The sequence below is a fragment of the Lichenostomus cassidix genome, chromosome W (genome assembly GCF_008360975.1).
Source record: "Lichenostomus cassidix isolate B80296 chromosome W, HeHo_3.0, whole genome shotgun sequence".
Lineage (NCBI taxonomy): Eukaryota > Metazoa > Chordata > Aves > Passeriformes > Meliphagidae > Lichenostomus > Lichenostomus cassidix.
The window spans coordinates 7,758,596-7,777,914 of NC_139510.1; the positions used below are offsets into that span (position 1 = coordinate 7,758,596).

At 38.6% G+C, this 19,319-nt stretch overlaps 1 protein-coding gene across 2 annotated transcripts in view; it reads right to left on the reverse strand.

Moving 5' to 3' along the window:
* The window catches only part of LOC146425427 (transportin-1-like), a 145,596-nt gene that overhangs the window by 31,952 nt on the left and 94,325 nt on the right, over positions 1-19,319 (reverse strand). For both annotated transcript variants that reach the window (XM_085041578.1, XM_085041580.1), the window contains exons 8-15: positions 19,038-19,119; positions 18,200-18,322; positions 12,384-12,502; positions 7,037-7,097; positions 6,196-6,367; positions 2,686-2,838; positions 1,317-1,542; positions 193-364 (exon numbers count right to left, since the gene is read on the reverse strand). In XM_085041578.1, the coding sequence (XP_084897704.1) occupies positions 193-364; positions 1,317-1,542; positions 2,686-2,838; positions 6,196-6,367; positions 7,037-7,097; positions 12,384-12,502; positions 18,200-18,322; positions 19,038-19,119 (1,108 nt within the window). The remainder of the gene's footprint in view (positions 1-192; positions 365-1,316; positions 1,543-2,685; positions 2,839-6,195; positions 6,368-7,036; positions 7,098-12,383; positions 12,503-18,199; positions 18,323-19,037; positions 19,120-19,319) is intronic.

The following is a 19,319-nucleotide window of genomic DNA, read 5'->3' on the forward strand; positions in this document are numbered from 1 at the left end:
ACTGTTTATTCAAAATGGGGAATATTTGTGTAATGTGAAAATTACATACAGTCTATGTATATTACATGTAAATATTTATTATTATTGAAGCCAACATTTTTGTTTTATAATATATAAAGCACACTACAAAAACCACTCAACCAGTTTTTCAATATATGATGAGTGTTTCTACAGAACATAAGGTATACTCACAGGTTTATTTAGATGATGTCCTACAGAATCTGCTAGAGTTCCTATAGCATCATAAAGAATGAGCAGGTTTTTATGCTGGTATTTACTAAATGCGAAGACCAAAGTGTCAAGTATATATGCAAGATAAGGAACAAGTTCTGTACAAGCCTCCTCTTCTAGAGTAGCAAAGGCACTGAATGACAAAAAACCCCACCCCAAATAGGTCAGTCAGTATCTTGTAAAAAAACAAAACAAGATCACCCCAAAATGCCCCAACACTACCCATTCCTGTTTAAACATAGAACTATATTTAGTCTTTAAATTCATCCAAGGTATGTTTTCAAAATGGTATTATTGAGACAAACTCAATCTATTTTGATTGAACACAAAGATTCAGCTCTTAAACTGTGATGAGCAAAATTTAAAAATATTCGGGTAAAAACCTTTTATGTATACATGTTACAGATCTAATCCTGCTTTATGAAGAAACTTTCTTGGCAGTCTGCTGTGTACTCCTGCCCCACACAAACTGACATATAAAAGCTTTATTTGCTGAGCTTCCTGCACAAGTGGTATACCCATTCCATTAATGGTGTGTCCATTCTTCTTTGTTTTTTGTTTGGTTTTTTTTTAATATCAGCAGACAAGGGACAGAAGGGAATCTTACCTGCAAGGATCTCCTTTCAAGAGAAAGGGAATATCCCTTGAAATAATTGTAAACCCAAATTTTTTGGTAATCCTGAGCTAAATATTAACATTGCTAATGCAATGATAGGATAGTTTTCCAGTATGGCCTTGCTCATAGGCCTATAAAAGCCAGATTTCTGGTCAAAGAAACTTCAAATATTGAAAATAAACAGGTGTGACATACAGATAATTTCTTTTACTGCAATAGATGGTTTAGATTGATTTTCATATATTCTAAAAACAAACTGGATAAGAGAAAGACAAATTATCTGGTTTTCTTTTACTAAAACTCAGTTGTGATGATTTCAGAAGAAGCTGAACCCACTCCAATTTAAAAGGAAAAAAAATACATTAAGAGCTAGAAATGGAGTTATAGGTTAATCAATTAAGGCATTGAAATATTTTCCCATGAAAAAGCAGTGTCATGGATAGTACTTTTTGTTTAAGCTTTGGCTCACCTGCAGGCAGCTTCTTGTACTCTCTTGTTGCTATCCAGAATGCGCTTTAGCAACTCAGTCATTAATGGCTTCAAGTATGTGTCTGGGGGTTGACTAACTACCCAGTGTGCATAGCGACTAAGAGTCCAGCATGTAATGGAGCGCACAAGAGCCTTTTTATTAGAGAGGCACTGAATAAGGTGAGGGATCAGCTCAGGAAGATATGGAATCATACCCTGCATGCAGCCTAGAAGGAAACATAGCTATTACAGTATGAGAATTAGAAAACATAATAGAACTTTTTATTATTTCCTAGAAGGGATATATTTTCATCCTCTATCATGTAGTAATACATTTTACCAATATACAAAGCAAGTCTACCTAATTTATGTTAAGTCCTAAAAAGAAGCCACACCATAAACAGTAATTAAAATCCCCAGTCGAATTTGCATTCATTCCAACTACATTTCTACTTCAGTGCTTCCCCAATCCCCATAAATTCTGCTTTATTAAATGGAGTATAGCAAGAACATCCAAATAAAATTGGTTTACAAAGCTTGGAAGTCTTATGCCAGTCTACTCAGAGTGACCAAGACAACAAGTAGAGAAAGATTAGGCCTTGATAACTAATCATCATATTGTTAAAAAAGATTTCTTAAAAAATTTAATTTTCTTCTTGTTTTCTCCTAATATAACACAAATACTGACCAACAATAAAAGCTGCACACTAAGAGTCAGCAAGGGCAGTAATACACTGAGATTTGCAAGAAGTACTAACTTACCTTGCTTGACTTGAAATCAAAACCAACAAAACTGCTTTCTAACAACAAAGAAAATATATGTTCACTAGGCACTGTAGGAAAAGATAGACAATCCAGGCATGGACCCAAACATATTCCTTCAATTTGAAAAATGGACAGAGATTATGGATATACAGGCAAAAAGCCAAGACTGTAAATAAATACAAAGAAATGGAAGTTATCACATTTAAATCAGAGAGCCATCCACAAAAAGCAGCTCAGGGCACTGAAGTCATGGGACTTGTCTTCTCCATTTCTGAAAACACTGAATGAAATATAAATATTCTTGTTGTATCAAATCAAGGTAGTATTTCATGAGAGACCAATAAATATATGATACAGAGTTAAGAAAGGGAGGAATAAAAGAAATTATCTAAGTTATTTAAGCCTCCAAAAAATGCACAGATTTGAACATGAAAAATTAAACAAGTAACTGCAGTCATCAACTAGTAAATGTAGGGATTAATCACTAAAAAAAAACCAGCTAAGGATGTATACTTGCTTGCACAAGTAAATTCACCTAGAAGGGATCCCAGAGCTGCTTTAGAACCAATAAAAATTCAGTAACTTGATATGTACTGTTGCCTTACCTTCAGCAATCGCTCCAAGAACAAGGATACCAGATTCTTTAACTACCCATTCGGGATGGAAAAGCAATTCCTTCAAAAGGGGCAAGATGTGTGGCAGAAGTTCATCACGAAATACATTAGCCAGGACATCTAGAGCAGCAGCAGAACATTTCCCTGAGGGCAATTAACAGAGTTAATCTTCTTATTATACAATCAGTTGTAGTTAGACAGTATGATCCTCATTTTAACTTTGAGCTGCCAGGGTATCAGGAGGAAAAATACTTTAATTTCATTACAATACACAAGGATACATTGTGCTCTGGTAAAAAGCCACAGCTTTTAGAGAGCCATTTTTGCAGCATTTTTATAGCCACTAAAAGGACTTATACGCTAGGGATATTAAAACACTCACTGACAGGAACCACACCATTATATTGTGACATTATATACACTGCATAATTTCAGGATGGTGTAACACTACAAAAGAGGGAAGGTCTGTGACATGAATGCAACATACTGGAGAAATTAGGGAGAAAGAATAAATAGTCAAAAAATACTAGCAAGTGATTAAAAAGAAAATGTTCAAACATGATCCATGTATCAAAGCAAAAAAAGGGCAAAATCATCAATCTCTAGAGACTGAAAGAAATTTGCTGACGTCTACTCTGAGCTTACTCCTAATTCCATGATGCACCTATACAAAGAACACTACCTCGAAATTTGAAAGTTTTTAATCTCATATTTTAGCACACAAAAACTCATAAAAAAACAGCTTCAAAACATGATACAGAAATCCTTACTCTGGTTTTCTGCTGTGGGACTGACATGTCTAAAAAAATAATGCTAAGATGGATTTATAAAGACTGCTTGTATTACAGAATTTATACTGCATTTTTTTCAGCTTATTATGATCTCAGTTCCTTGATCCAACTGAAACAAAAGTATATACAAAACAGGTAATCAGGCAAAATATACGTAGCAAATGTAACATACAAAAATCCTAAACTGGATCTAAATTGCTAGTGGGCCCAAACAAGACAGATAATTTTTCACAGCTGTCAGGCTGTGCTGATGTTTCCTCTCTGTTCAAACTGGAAGTCAAATATAGAACACTGGATAAGAAATAAGGCACACAATTCTGAAATTCAGATAATCCAAATGCCTTCAAGTACAGATGACATACATAAAAACAGATTTCTTAACTGTTCTGTTCTCTCTCTTTCCTAGCCAACTTTAGCTTCCTCACCTTCTAAACAAAACCGTGGACCACAGAGCACCCTCTGTCATTTCAGCTATGTTTTCCAGAAAATAATGATTTAATTCTGCAATCTCTACACACAATGACTACAAGAATAGCATTATGAATTTAAAACTATAAAAAAGATACCTTACAAAGGAAAATATATTTTTGCTTTTTGTCTTCTAAATAAATAATAATAATAAAAATAATAATAATAATAGTATTTTAAAATTTAGATATGTCTCAAAGTTGTTTGATCCATAAGCTTCAAGGCACATTCATCTGTACTACATCTGAACTACTAGTAATAGCGGTCAGTAGTAGCATGTTCAATTGAAGGAAGAAAAAAATCGAACACAAACCAGATTTAGAGGGAAGACTGAACGAAAAGAAAGCATTACTAAGCTAAGAACAATGTGTAAGATTGTATTGGGTCTGGCTGAGCTGGAGTTCATTTCCCCATAGCAGCCCTTACAGTGCTGTGCTTTGCTTTGGTAGCTGGAAAAGTGTAGATAACACGCCAGTGTTTTAGCTACTGCTGAGCAGCACTGGCACATCAGCACTGTCACTCAACATTCTACCTCCCATCAGTAGGGTGGTGATGGGCAAGATCCTGGGAGGGGACACAACCAGGCCAGCTGACCCAAATTAACCAAAGGGATATTCCAGACCATATGATGTCAGCTCAGATATAAAAGCTAAGGAAGGGAGGAGGAAGGGGGGCCATTTGTTATTATCAATGTTTGCCTTCTGGAACAACCCCTACGAGTGCTGAAGCCCTGCTTTCTGGGAAGGGGCTGTCAAAGAGTGAAATAGTTCATGCCTCAAACATTGATATAAAGTTTTGCTCATTATAACAAAAACTGTATAAAGAAGCTACAACCAAAGAAGCCTCCCTTGAAGATACCTGACAGGGACTTTGGACTGAAAGTCAAACTGCTGAGATTAGATAAAGGGAAACCTATTGTTCAGTCATCTCAGGCTGAGGGAAAGGTGTGCATCCACAAAGGCCAAAGCCACCAGCTGCTCTGAGAATTATCCCCGGCTGAGTTTGGGGTGGGAGCAGAGCACAGCTCACAGAAGCCAGGTTTGCACAGACTTATCCCCCAGCCGAGGAGGGAGGAGGAGGTTTTCGGGTGTGTGGTGTAACCTCTGGTCAGAGGCAATAAACACCCATCCTCTGTTACACAAATCGGGCCCGGCTGTGGAACCCCCAACCCCACAGGCAACATCCACAGGACTTTCACATGAGAGGCAGCTGAGGAGGTGTCATAATCCATCAAAGACCCCCCAAAGGGTCTTTGCAGCACAGGGTCTTTGTCCTGTCTTGCAGCACAGGAGTGCACGTGATGCAAGCAGAGTCTGCTGCTAGAGGCTGCCCCCTCCCCCGGGGGACATGCCTGGGCATTGCCATCTGGCCTGAGTGTATATTAACCCGTGGGATTCTATGCTTTTTGGGGGGACCATCACCACCGAGAAGACCAGCTAAAGAGGATTGATGCAACATCGTTGGGATCCAAGGATGGTGATATTTTCTTTATTCTGTCTCTGTCACCCTCTTTCTGTCCCCCCCCACCTATTTTCCTACTTCTCCTTTTCTCTCTTTTCTTCTCTCTCTCTCTCATATTTACTATCAAATAAAACCCATACTATTGACTGGCATATGGTCTCCTTTGCACCTTAATTCGGGCAGAGGTATTTCCAAAGAACCTTAATAATTGGATCATAATGGGCTGAACATCGCTCACTGATGGAGAGAATAAATCTATTTTGTTTTCTTCTTTGTGTGCACATAAACTTTCACTTTTGCTTTAGTAAACTGCCTTATCTCAACCTACTAGTTGTTTTCCATCTTATTTTCTCTCCCCTGTCCAGCTGGGAAAGGGACCGATAGAGCAGCTTGGCGGGCACCTGGCATCCGGCCAAGGTCAACCCACCATAAAAACTTTAAAAATAAAGTAAATAGCAATACATGTTTTTTATTACCTTGTAGAATTAAAATTCAAAATCCAAAGCTTCTGTTGAATTGCGTCTAGTAGATGTTTGTAGCTCTATTGGCCATATTCAAAATAAGTTTACAGGTGGCTAGATTTTTCAATAGTTATATAGCCAAAACATCACCTGAAAGACTCCCCCTCTGCCCGAAACACCAATTATATCAGCAGATAGTTCATTTTCTATTCAAAAGCAAAGCCTCGGTATTCTTATACAAAACCTTCTCTGTTTACTGTGGTTTTTGTATTATGCAAGTAGCTATATTTCAAAACATTTTACACATTACTTTGACATACTTAAATTCCAGTCAGAGATAGTATCATCATCATCAAGATCATTGTCGTCATCATCATCATCATCTTCAATATGATCTTCTTCATGTGGCTGAGCTACTGTCCGTGACCGATGAAAACGAGGTCTTATGTCCTGTTCACTATCTGGAATAGCTTCATCTTCTTCAACATCCCCCTGTCAAAAAATGTTTTATCAGATAAACCAGTGCAACTATATTGCTCAAGGAAGTTAAGAATGTAGTGCAAATTTTAGTTTAATATTTTATAAACATGTGAAAGATTCCCATCCCACTTGTGCTGCCTAGCTAACTAAAAATGCCATTGTTCCTGCATTGTGATACAGTATTTACCAGAAAAAAATTCAGGAAAACAGAAGCAACAGAGGTAATCTCACAGAAAAACACAAAGTACTCTTCTTGTTAAGAAATTACTCTTGATGGGAAGGAATTAGAAAGAAGAAGAGATAGAGAAATTCTCGTACACAGACACATTCTAAAATGTTGTGATGGAAAAAGCTGTGTAGTTCAAGCTAGAAGGGCATTAAAATTCTGATAATTTCTTTATAGGCTGCTTTGCTGTCATAATTCATGGGTAAAAGTATCCCAGCTCTGCCAAAATTGGGTGGGAGGGGAGAGAAGCAAAGCAGAAAAACCCACAGACTGTTTTCCAACAAACATGGCAGCAGTCACATTCAGTTTTTGGAACAGCACACCTTGCCCCAGAAGGCTAAATCTCTATTGAACAGATGGCAGGTCAGATCTGGTCTACCAGCTCAACCATTCTGATTTACAAGTCAGAAGCTAACCAGATATTCTTACTGAGTATAAAAGAAAGGAATGCTTACCTTTAACAGAATAATATCAATCTCTGAATATTTCATACCATTTACCAGCACAGGTATCAGTCTACAAAGAAATATTGATACATGTCAAGAAGGAAGACCCTGGTAACTACAGGCCTGTCAGTCTCACTTCAGCACCTGGTAAAATTATGGGGAAAGTTATTCTGGGACTTATTGAAAAACACTTGAGAGACAATGCAGTCATTGGTCACAGCCAGCACGGGTTCACGAGGGGGAAGTCCTGTTTAACCAATTTACTTTCCTTTTACAACAAGGTCACCCATCTAGCTGACCAAGGGACACCAGTAGATGTGAGGATTTTTGGATTTTTAGCAAAGGTTTGGATACTGTCTCTCACAGTATCCTTCTGCATGCACAAAATGTCCAGCACACAGCTAGAAAGGTTTATAATAGATTGGGTGAACAATTGGCTGACAGGTTGGGCTCAAAGGGTTATAGTAAATGGGGTCACATCAGGTTGGAGACTGGTTATCCATGGATTCCCCAGGGTTCAATTTTAGGGCCAGTGCTCTTTAATGTTTTTATAAATTATCTGGAAGCAGGAATCCAATGTACATTAAGTAAGTTTGCTGATGATACTAAAGGTAGGAGGAGCTGTGGACTCTCTGGAGGCAGAGAGGCCCTGCAGAGAGACTTAGACAAATTAGAGGGCTGGGCAGTCACCAACTGTATGGAACTTAACAAAGAAAAGTGCCAGATTCTGCACCTGGGACTGGGCAACCCTGCATGTACAGACAAACAGGAGAACAAGAGGCTGGAGAGCAGCACTGCAGAAAGGGACCTGGGAGTTCTGGTCGATGGCAAGTTGAATGTGAGTCAGCAGTGTCCTGACAGCCAGGAGGGTCAACCATGTCCTGGAGTGCATCAGGCACAGCATTGCTAGCTGGGCAAGGGAGGTGATTGTTCTGCTCTGCTCTGCACTGGTGTAGCCTCACCTCAAGTCCTGTGTGCAGTTTTGGGAGCCACAATATAAGAAAGATATAAAGCTATTAGAGAACATCCAAAGAAGATGGTGAAGGGTCTCAAGGGCAAGACTTATAAGGAGTGGCTGAGGTCACTTGGTCTGTTCAGCTAGGAGAAGAGAAGGCTGAGGGGTGACCTCATCACAATCTACAACTTCCTCAAGGGGGCCAGCAGAGGGGGAGGTGCTGATCTCCTCTCTCTGGTGACCAGCGATAGGACATGAGGAAATGGAATGAAGCCACATCAGGGCAAGTTCAGATTGGACATTAGGAAAAGGTTCTTCACTGAGAGGGTGGTTGAGTCACTGGAACAGGATCCCTAGAGAAGTGGTCACGGCACCAAGCCTGACAAGAGTTCAAGGAGCATCTGGACAACACTCTTAGTCATATGATTTAGTGTTAGATAGTCCTGAGAGCAGCAGGGAGTTGGACTTGATGATCCTTATGGGTCCCTTCCAACTCAAGAGATTCCATGATTCTATGTCAAAATAACACATAAATAAAGCAAGCTGGTTTTCAGTTAGCTGGTCCATAATTTTGGCTGTAACCACACTCCCCCCCAATAACAACAACAAAAAAAACCCCAAACAAAAAACCCCAGACAAAAGCTTAGCCTGACAACAAGTCAGTACCTTAACCATACTCTATTTCATGAGGTTCATAAATACTTTGTAATCTGAAAAAGTGTTAATTTCTACCTAGAGGTAGCCAGATGGCACAACTGAGTTTTACACTTTAAAAACAGGATATCCTTCCACATGATGAAATCTATTTTGAACTACCTTTCAGAAATTAAGTCAAAAGCTTTTCAGTAAGAATTCACACTTCCAAAATATGCTTGATAAACAAGTTATTACATTGGCACTCCTGTATACTATTTATCACTTTACTTACCTGTGGCTGAAAACTCTACCTCACTACTCTTAAGGATGGAAGTCTAACTACATCGAGCCCTCCTATCCTTTTGTGACTACTTCAAATATCACTCCTTAAGACAAGTCCCTGACATTGCAGAGATCTTGACATTAGTCAAGTCATTAGTCTATATTAGAACTTTACTTAGTTATTAAACTGGTTATGGCCATGGGTCTCCAATGGTATTGATGTATGGAAAAAAAATGTACTAAGGAAAAAAAAGTCAAGTATTTAACATATAAACACATTCACTAGAGAAATAAATCCATAAAAATAAATATATGCATTACAAGCCAAATCAAGCTAATACTGAAATCACCATGGACTGACCAAGCACCAGCAACAGACTCAGTCTCTCCATATTCTGCAGATGAGGAGTATTGTTTCTGAAGGTATTCAGGCCAGCAATAATAGTCATGCATCTCAATGGCAATGTGAACTAAACAAAAATTTCCCTCAAATTACAACTGGAACATGGCATTAACCTGTGTATAGGCATAGAGGCAAGAGGTGACCACACCACCACTCTGTGGAGCAAGAGAGATTGATTTTAGCCATGGGGGGATTGTGGTGGTGCATCATCCCCCTCCTCGGGCCTGCTCTATGACCTCAGAAGCTCCAGACAAGTCTTGACCAAACCAGCTGAGCAGTGAAGCATCCCTTGACTGTACCAGTTGGGCACTGAAGCATCTCTGACTGTGCCAGGAGCTCTTGCATGATATAGGTAGGAACAACACTGACCATAACAGGAACATCATCTGCCTGACCAAAGTGGAGAACAAGGATAAGCAGTTATCTTTGTTAACCTTGGTAAATAATATACCTGAATCATAGCCCAAGTGAAGTGGTACCATTGTTACAAAACCTTTTAAAAATTAATCACAACCCACATGGAATGGTACCATTGTTACTGGACTTTCTGGGAAAAAAGCCCAGTAGTTACCGACTTGGGTCAGTGAAGCCCTTTGAACTCTCCTGGACTGCAGTTGACTGAGTCAGCACCTCCCTCTGAGTGGGGCCTCCCAGAGCTCTCAAACCCTCAAGTTTGTGATACTCGAAGGACCATTGCTGCTGATGAGGCCTAGGCTGATATTCCCCCCCCATCTCCATGCTCCTCCAGGTACAACCCTTGCCTGCTGGGAAACGCAAAGGGAATTGACACATTTCACTGAACCCAAGGGGAATTTTTGATAGGTACATTTACACACATAGAAATAGGTGTTCACATGGGTTTACCTGTGCATGTGTGAATTGATTATGGTATGAATGTTTTTATAGTGAATCTATAATTAAGTCACTGTTATAACTGTAATAAATCCTACTGAATCACTTTTTAAATGTTAAATTAGTCACTGATTAAGTGCTGCTAAAGCATTCTGATCCCTTACCTTTTGTATCCATATCCTTTTGCATTCCCAGTCTCTATGTAAATCATTCTAAATTGATTCTAATCAAATTTTCCTATGTATGCTTCATCTATGTAGTAATAGAGTGAGCCTTGCTATTGAACTCTGTAAAGTCACACTTTCACAAATATATATTAAAACTTGCTTTTTGCTAATACCTTTGATGGTGACTCTGAGCAGCTGAAACCACTCCGCAACAATTACCTTCTGAACTTTCAATGAAAGAATAGTAAGTATCCAGATTAACACCTATTACTTGGCATTTCTGCAGCATACTTGAAGCATGCAGGAGGTATATATTTTATCAAAAAACCTACAGGAGCAAAATGGAACAAGATATTAAACAAACAGGTTTTTAGAAGATCTTGTCCCACTTAATCTAATATAAAAAAATTAAGGTTATCATCAAGTATTGGCAAATTTATATAGCTCCCTAATCAAAAAGACTTGCCAACAAACAAGTTGTTTTCAACAAATATGACATTGAAAGATAAGAGATATGTAATGTTATTCTTATCTGTTTTACTAGAAATTTAAAAGCTCCTTAAAAAAACCCCAAAAACCAAGGATGAAGCTGTTGTAATGTCAATGTCCATGTAGGCCTGAAGAGGTTTACAATTTATACTGAGAAGGTAACTAGTATTAATATGTGTGTTGGGAAGGAGGTAGGTAGAATCAAGAACTGTGCTATCATTCTTTTGTATTTTGAGCTATAAGAGTATGATTTAAGTAAAAACATTTTAAAACTCAAAAGTAATTTCTCATAATGTTGGTTCTTCTGTTTTCAATTCCTATTCCTGTTTTGCTACAGCAGGTGCTTTAATCTCAATTCTGTTTTCTAAATGCTTATGAAAACTGAAATTTGGAAAGCCCTTCCCTTTTATTTTAAATTGCTTTACATCTAAAATGGTCATTTTGCTGAAAATAATGCACCTCTTCTCTCAACACTTTAACTGGAAGAGCAGAATCACAGACAGAACTGCTTTAGTGTTTTCATAAACCTTCCATGCATATATCAAAAATTGGGTCTCCATTTACTGGGAACACTGAGAATTTGTTTCCTATTGAAAAAGTCTTTAGTCTCAAAATAAGTTATTAGCACTGTTGAAGACATGCAGATGTTTAAATCTCAAACATGGGTATTCAATTCCCGTTCAATCAAGGATCTACATTTTAAGGCTTAGGATAACTTTTTGAAACTTACAAAAAAGTTTTTGAAGCTTAAAAAACTACTGTCAGTCTGAAGAAGCATGAAAAAACACATTATACATGCTTTCAAGCTTAAATTGCAGTGGAAATTTATATGCAATTGATTCCTAAATCTAAATGATCTTGTAATTTTATGTTCTTCATAAAGATGGGGAACCCCTGGCATGACTATGCACATAGAAGCATTGTACAGAAATGCTAACAATAGCAGTTGTCAAGAAAACATGTTCGTGGTACACCAGATATTATACGTAATGTCACATGGAGATGTTTGTTTAAGCTTAACCACATATTTGTATCCATCTGATACTTAACAGGCTGTTAAGCTTGAGGTAAAGTGTCGCTGTTGAGCCGCTAACAGAGAAGAAATCCTCGGATTCTCAGCGTGGCATCAAAAAGAGAACTTTATTATTTTGATTTCAGCTTATATAGACTTTTCAGAGGTCACCCAGATTGGTCAGTCAGAAACCTCCCCCTAGGCCTGATTGGCCAGGCCTGAACTGTCCAAATCTCGAGACACTGTTTTTAATAACATCCAAACTTTATCTTTGTTTATAAAACACAGAAGTAGTTCTCATGGGAAAGACCTGTGCTAGCCACAGTAAAGCACCAGTGACAGTTTATGCTGCCTCTGGAGCCAAGTCTGAAATCCTCAAAAGTCTTTTTTCAGTGACTGTGCTACAGCCATTTTTAATATGCATAAGAACTAGCTACAAGAAACTCCTCCCAGGTATACAGCAAGCTAGATACAGTCTCCAAAAGAGTAATCAGGAAAAAGTTAACTGAAGTTTAAGGATGACTATTTAAAAATAACTAGTTCTAATTCTTAATACTTACTTAGTAAGATGCCGACATAATACATCTTTACAAATTGGCTGTTCAGCCAAAGTCAGCCAAAACTCGCAAGCCTCCAAAGCAACATTTTCATCTTGGTCCTGGGTCCTTTGAAGCATATACTACACAAAAAAAAAGCCACAATCTTGTATAAGTTTTAAGTGAAGAAGCTATCAACATTGCAAAGTGTGTTTGCAAAAATAAACTATGCTCCCAGAGTAATTTTGTTTCTTTGGGACGATGGGAAGAAACAGGTATAAGAGACTACTTAAGGCTATAGTGAGAATAAACAAAGAGACTTATTTCTCAATGCTAGATTATTCAGATTCTAAGTTTTTTCACAGTTTAAGTGAGAACATTATTACCAAGAAACTATAGACAAAGGCCCAAGATAATGAACAGTTTCCTGAGAATAGTGGGGGGCATTTAAAATTATTTTACCACTCCCCCATTTCCTTTTGAATAAAAGAGTACTATACACTTAGTAAGTTGGAGATACTTTTTATATCCAGTACCATAAAAAAGCTTCTCCTTCAAATATTGATTACCTGACAGGATGCAATTAAGTAGAACCCATAACAGGGGGAAAAAAGTCTCACTTTTTTCTAGTATGAATGGTAATTCAGAGATTCAGTGTCAAATCTTTAAGCTTGCTGTTAAAATTTAAATCCCCTTAAACAAAAAATACTTGCATAAGCAGAAAGGCTAAATCAGTTTCTTGCACATGATTGCCAAAGCAATTTAGGGAAAATGCTTGCAACTTCCAAAACAGTAATTTCTGCATTCTTCCATGCCAGCTCTTATTTCTGAAAGTTGGTTCTTCCACTCATTTTAGAAGCCTTATAGAAGTCCATGCAGCTACCTTTCCTCACACATTGATTTAAAACAAAGAAGAGAAATCCTCCTTCAGAATACCATTTTGTTCTCAAAATTATATAGAATGGGGCAACCTATATTATGCATTTCAGGAATGTAAGATTTGCAACAAACACATCCCTTCCTACAGAACTGCATTCCTACAGGGCTGCATTCAAAGCAGCATGAGCAGCAGGTTGAGAGAGGGAATTCTCCCCTTCTACTCTGCTCTCCTGAGACCCCACCTGGAGAACTGTGTCCAGCAATGGGGTCCCCAACACAAGAAAGATGTAGGCCTGTTGGAGCAAGCCCAGAGGAGGCCACAAAGATGCTCAGAGGGCTGGAGCTCCTCTCCTATAAAGGCAGGCAGAGAGAGTCGGGGCTGTTCACTCTGGAGAACTGAAAGATTTGAGACCTTCTAGCACCTTCCGGTACTTAAAGGGGCTCCAAGAGAGCTGGAGAGAGACTTTTTACAGGGGCATAGAGTGATGGGAGCAGAGGGAATGGTATTATGCTGAAGGAGGGTAGGTTTAGATTAGATATTTGGAAGAAATTCTTTACTGTGAGGGTGGTGAGACACTGGGACAGGTTGCCCAGAGAGGTTGTGGACTCCTGACCACATTTCTGGCAGTGTTCAAGACCAGGCTGGAAGGGGTTCAAAGTAACCTGGTCTAGCAGAAGGTATTCTTGCCCATGTGGGGGAGGTTGGAACTAGATTATTTTTAAGGTCCCTTTCAATCCAAACCATTCTGTGATTCTATGAAGTGCACTAAATCACAAGTGTTTCCTAATAGGTCATTATTGTGATTAAGAACTGATGGCAACAAAAATACTGCTCTATTCTGAGTCATGAAGAGATTACAGCTTGGAAAATTTGAAAAATGTCCTATCCATTGCAAGCAAGGTTAATTAATGCAACTTAAGTGATTTAGCATTTTTCCCCAGAGGGCTTGAAAATCAACACTTTTGTTGTATCCAGTTATTTGTCACAAAGACAAAACCAGAATGACAAAAAGTAATGTCTGTTTGAAGGTTCTCCTCACACTGTCATTTTCTCTTTAAGCATGTATTATAATATATGCTCCATGAAGTTAGATAGCAGTAGATTAAAAAGGCTACTTACACTCAGCAGTATAAGACAGCCATATACACAGCCTGGAAATCATAGAATGGTTAGGGTTGGAAAGGACCTTAAAGATCATCTAGTTCCAACCCACTGCCATGAACAGAAACACCTTTCACTAGACCAGGTTGCTCAAAGCTCCATCTAACCTGGCTTTGAACGCTTTCAGGGATGGGACAGCCACAACATTGCTGGGCAACTTGCGCCAGGGCCTCACCACCCTCACAGGGAAGAATTTCTTCCTAATATCCAATCTAACCCTGCTCTCGAACAGTTTAAAACCATTGCCCCTTGTCCTGTCACTACACTCCCTGATAGAATCCTTCCCCATATTTCTTGTAGGCCCCCATAGTAAGAACAGTGATACTAGTAGCAAAGCAAAGTATGGGAAGAACATTTGAAGGCTTTTAGGGGATTTTTTTGTATTCTTGTGCCATACTTTAATAAGTGCTTTTAATAAGCTAAAAAATTCTAGTGACTTTAGGCAATGGAAATAGTTGCTTCATAACAAAAAAATAGAAAATAACATAGGAACATTATTCAGAACTGGTTTGCATACTCTGTAACAGTGTTGTGTTACTCTTCATATGTCAAACCATCAAGAAAAGAATGATGCACAAAGCATTAAGACAAATCCTCTGAGCAGTAAGACGTCTATCTGAAAGCAACAGGATGCAAACAATCTTATTTCTTTAGCAACAAGCTGAGTTTCTGTGTTATAACTTCATACTATCAACACCATTCAAGTAATCTCATTATGAATTGTAAAATAAAAAGTCAGGACTTCTATTGAAAAAGATCTTAGGCACCATTGTGCCTGGCTAAATATGCTCTACGAACATACAGGTGCAATCTAATAACTGAAATCTATTAGGTCAGTCTACTTCTGATATATCCTGTTGTCATGTTCTCAGACAAAGGAAGGAGAAAAAAAACCCACAGAAAAATATATATCTGCTTCTGCTCACCTGGAAGTACATGCTCAAAAAACCCACTGAAATTCAAATTCAACCATCCCTGTTCCTCCAGGAACTTGGCAAAACAGTTAATATTAAACTTGTCTGGTTTAAAAGCATGGCACTGGCCAAGACCTTCTGACTTAGAATCACTACTGAATCATTAATATTCTTAACTACTTTAAAAGTGATTCTCCATAAGCATAAAAAACTCCATTATGTGGATACAAGTTTCTTTCTTTTTAAGAATTCCTTCAGTTAGACCTGTCACCATTAGAAGCATTCAGCTTGGAGGTATTCAAGTTTCAAAAGGGCAAAACCAGACTCATTTGAATGTTGAAAAATAGTCAGTTCTCAGATATTACATTGTCACATATCAATATGTATATATACAGAACTGGGCAAATCAGTAACAGTACACAGTAGTCCCAAAACTGGCAGGAAAGGGGAGGAAGTCTAAACTCTGTTATAGAAAAAAAATTCACTACTGCTGTCTTTTGTAGAGAAGATGCCTAGTAATAGTTTTCCAAAAAAAATAAGGGATACAATGAGAATACAATCTTGGATCTCCTGGTTGCTGACATAATTTCTACCTGCTAAGTCCAGAAGTTCCTTACTGATTTGTTTGCTGAAAACCCCAAGTTGTGTGGTACAGTCAACATGCTGGAGGGAAGAGATGCCATCCAGAGGGACTTGGACAGGCTTGAGAGGTGGGTCTGTATGAACCTCATGAAGTTTAACAAGGTCAAGTGCAAGGTCCTGCACCTGGGTCGGGGCAATCCCAAGCACAAGTACAGGCTGGGCAGAGAATGGATTGAGAGTAGCCCTGCCAAGAAGGACTTGGGGGTGGTGGTTGACGAGAAGCTCAACATGAGCCAGCAATCTGCGCTCACAGCCCAGAAACCAACTGTGTTCTGGGCTGCATTCAAAGCAGTGTGGCCAGCAGGTCAAGGAAGGGGATTCTCCTCCTCTACTCCCCCCTTGTGAGACCCCACCTGGAGTACTGTGTACAGTTCTGGGGCCCCCAACATAAGGAAGATGTGGAGCTGCTGGAGCAAGTCCAGCAGAGGCCATGAAGATGCTCAGAGGGCTGGAGCACCTCTGACATGGAGACAGACTGAAAGAGTTGGGGATGTTCAGCCTGTTTCCAGTTCAGAAACATGTTCAGAAAAGAAGGCAGATCATAGAGCACCTTCCAGTATTGGAAGAGGGGTTGGAGCTACATGATCTTTAAGGTTCCTTCCAACCCCAACCATTCTAGGATTCTATGATCGCAGGAGGGTGAAGAGTCAGAGAAGTTATTGTTGGAAAACATACCAGTTTAAACATTTTTTATATAACTTTAGTCAGGACTTGTGTTTGCCTTTGCCCCAGGGGAAAGGAATTTTAAGTTTCTTTTCAAAGGACTGTTTCATCACTCAAGGCGTGATGAGCTTAACATCTCAACAGACTGGGAGTAGCACAGAAGATACATAAAAGATAACGACCATCAACGACCATTAACTCCAAACATCACCCTTGGCATGGTCAGAGACACCTGATCTGGGAAAAGATAAGAATGAAGACCTAATCAGCATCGGAGGTGAAGAAATTCGTATCCAATAGGAAACCAAATACTAAGAACTGCACAACTTGGGACCAATGAACATTGAACCAATGCATTTCTATGGGTTTTGACTGTCTAAGTATCTGAAAAATCTAATAAAATTCATGTGTCATGGAATGATTTTCTCTGCACACCCGGGCTATGTGTGGATGAAATGATTTCTGTTGCACATCCTGGCCAGAACAACATCCTGTCCAGAATAAAGTAATGCCTTGATTTTCTAATACTAAAATGTTGTTAGAGGGTTTTTGTTTTGCCCGCAGTTTCGGTGACATTATCACTTGTTGACAACATAACATCCAAAGCTTTATTTCTCTCTCTCCAAAAAAAGCCCAAATCAGATCGAACAAAAGAAAAAAACTACCTCAAGTACCAACAATGCCTACTTGTCCTGTGTTAGATGAGAAGATATGTGCCAGGCTTGGTGTCATGGAATTACAGACAACACTAGACAGATGCTACAGGCCACCTCAATTTTATGGCTCTCTAATGCCTTTGTCCAGAAGCAAAAAGAAAAAAAAACCACTTGCTTCATATTGTCTGGACTTAGCACTTATGGAATTTGACACTGGGTTATGACCCATTTGTTCATATATGTGCATAAGATTCTGGTCTTTGCTATATTTCCAGTCTAGCAAGTAGTGTATGTAAAGGCTACCTATAAACTGCCAGTATTTCCCAGAAACATGGAAATTACAACTCAGTTGAGCAAATAAGTACCAGTTGATTGGTCCTCTGGTAGGCAAGTCTGCACTAATCTAGAATAATCAAGGAACTATCAAAGGACACCAACCCATAAAATTGAATGCAATGGCAGGCAGCTTTGTTAGTAGCTTAAAGAGCATCTCAGATATATAAAATTACATTCCTTACCTTTACTGTGGCAAAAGATTCAAAAAAGGTGACAGCTTCAATGTGTAAACTGTAACAGTATCAGCACCAGAACTAAGATTTGTAACATGATCTCGCCTGTGGTCAGGCAATGCCTGGCTGCTCCATGGTATAGCTAATCCTGGCCATTTCAGGATCAATTAACTTAAAGAAGAATGAACAACTGCCATATGTATTGTCAAATACAATGTCATGTTGGCAATTAGCTAAAAAGAAACTTTTGAAACCTCAATCTTGAAGGAAAACAAAGAGTAGGCAAGCACAAACATAAAACAAAGAGTAGGCAATCACAAAAGTAACATACCTATTCTGATGTATGCTTTTAATTTGCTATTATTTCTGCGATCCCAAACATGTTTCAGCATACAATCTGGGAAATAAGACTCACCTCAACTATACTAATCATATGAGGAAGCAGGCGATCCATTCTAACTTCCAGCAACATTACCAGAGCACGACAAACATTTTTGCGTACTTCAGGCTCCTCATCACCAGCCAGTGCAAAAAGATTCTGTTGGAAAGTAATACCAGTTGAAAAGCCTCAATTCATCTAGTTCAACCTGTATTAAAATTTACATTATTGGCAAACTAAAGTATGCAAACGTACTTCTGTACCGTCCCACTCCACACCTCAGAAAACTGTATTATTTCCTAAAGACATATGGTTCAGCAAATGAACTCTTCAGACTTTCAATGTGTATTGTTACCCAGTGTTTTGGTCATGTGTACATCAGACACAAGAACATTATTCCCTGATTTTTTTCCTTAAACATTAATGAAGTCTTGAAGCTAGAAAATACCTTCAGTACATAACAGCAGTAAATAAAACACTCTGGTTAAGACAAAATATCATCCTTCTAATCCACATTCAGTAGTAGTATTCAGAGAGACCCATAATCTAGACTCAGTGACATGGTGATCCCTGTACTGAACTCTCCATCACAGGTAAGTGACAGACTGCTGCCAGTACCTCTATGCAAGAAGAGTTTCCTGTATTTATGAAAAGGAAGCGTTTTCAAAATACCAATTTCTTGGGCTGAGAGAGTGCTTAGACTAATTTGAGCATAAACATGCAGAATGACTTTCAATCCATGGAGATTGAAGCTAAGAAGGGGAAGCCATCAATATGGAGTTTAGGGGTAGTGGTGGTTGTAAAACATTATTCAAAGCTCTTAATAAATTAGATACATTATTTGACTTACTCCTCCAACCAAAAATGCACTTACCTCAATAAAAGAATCTATGTGCAACATAAGAGCTTGAGTTCTGCTGATGATAAATTGATTGACACATGCAACAGCATGAGACCTACAAATGGAACAGTTAATATTATTTTAATTCCTTCTTCTTGGAGTTTTGAGTAATTTAAAATTGGATGGGCTTGGAGTTTGCTAAGTTGAATGGGCCAAGTTAATGCTTTGAGAAGTATTTTATGCTGACTGAATGCTGCTCTAAACTTTTGCCAAAGTTCTCTGGTTTTACAAAGTTGCCAGTAAAGTTTTTTGTTG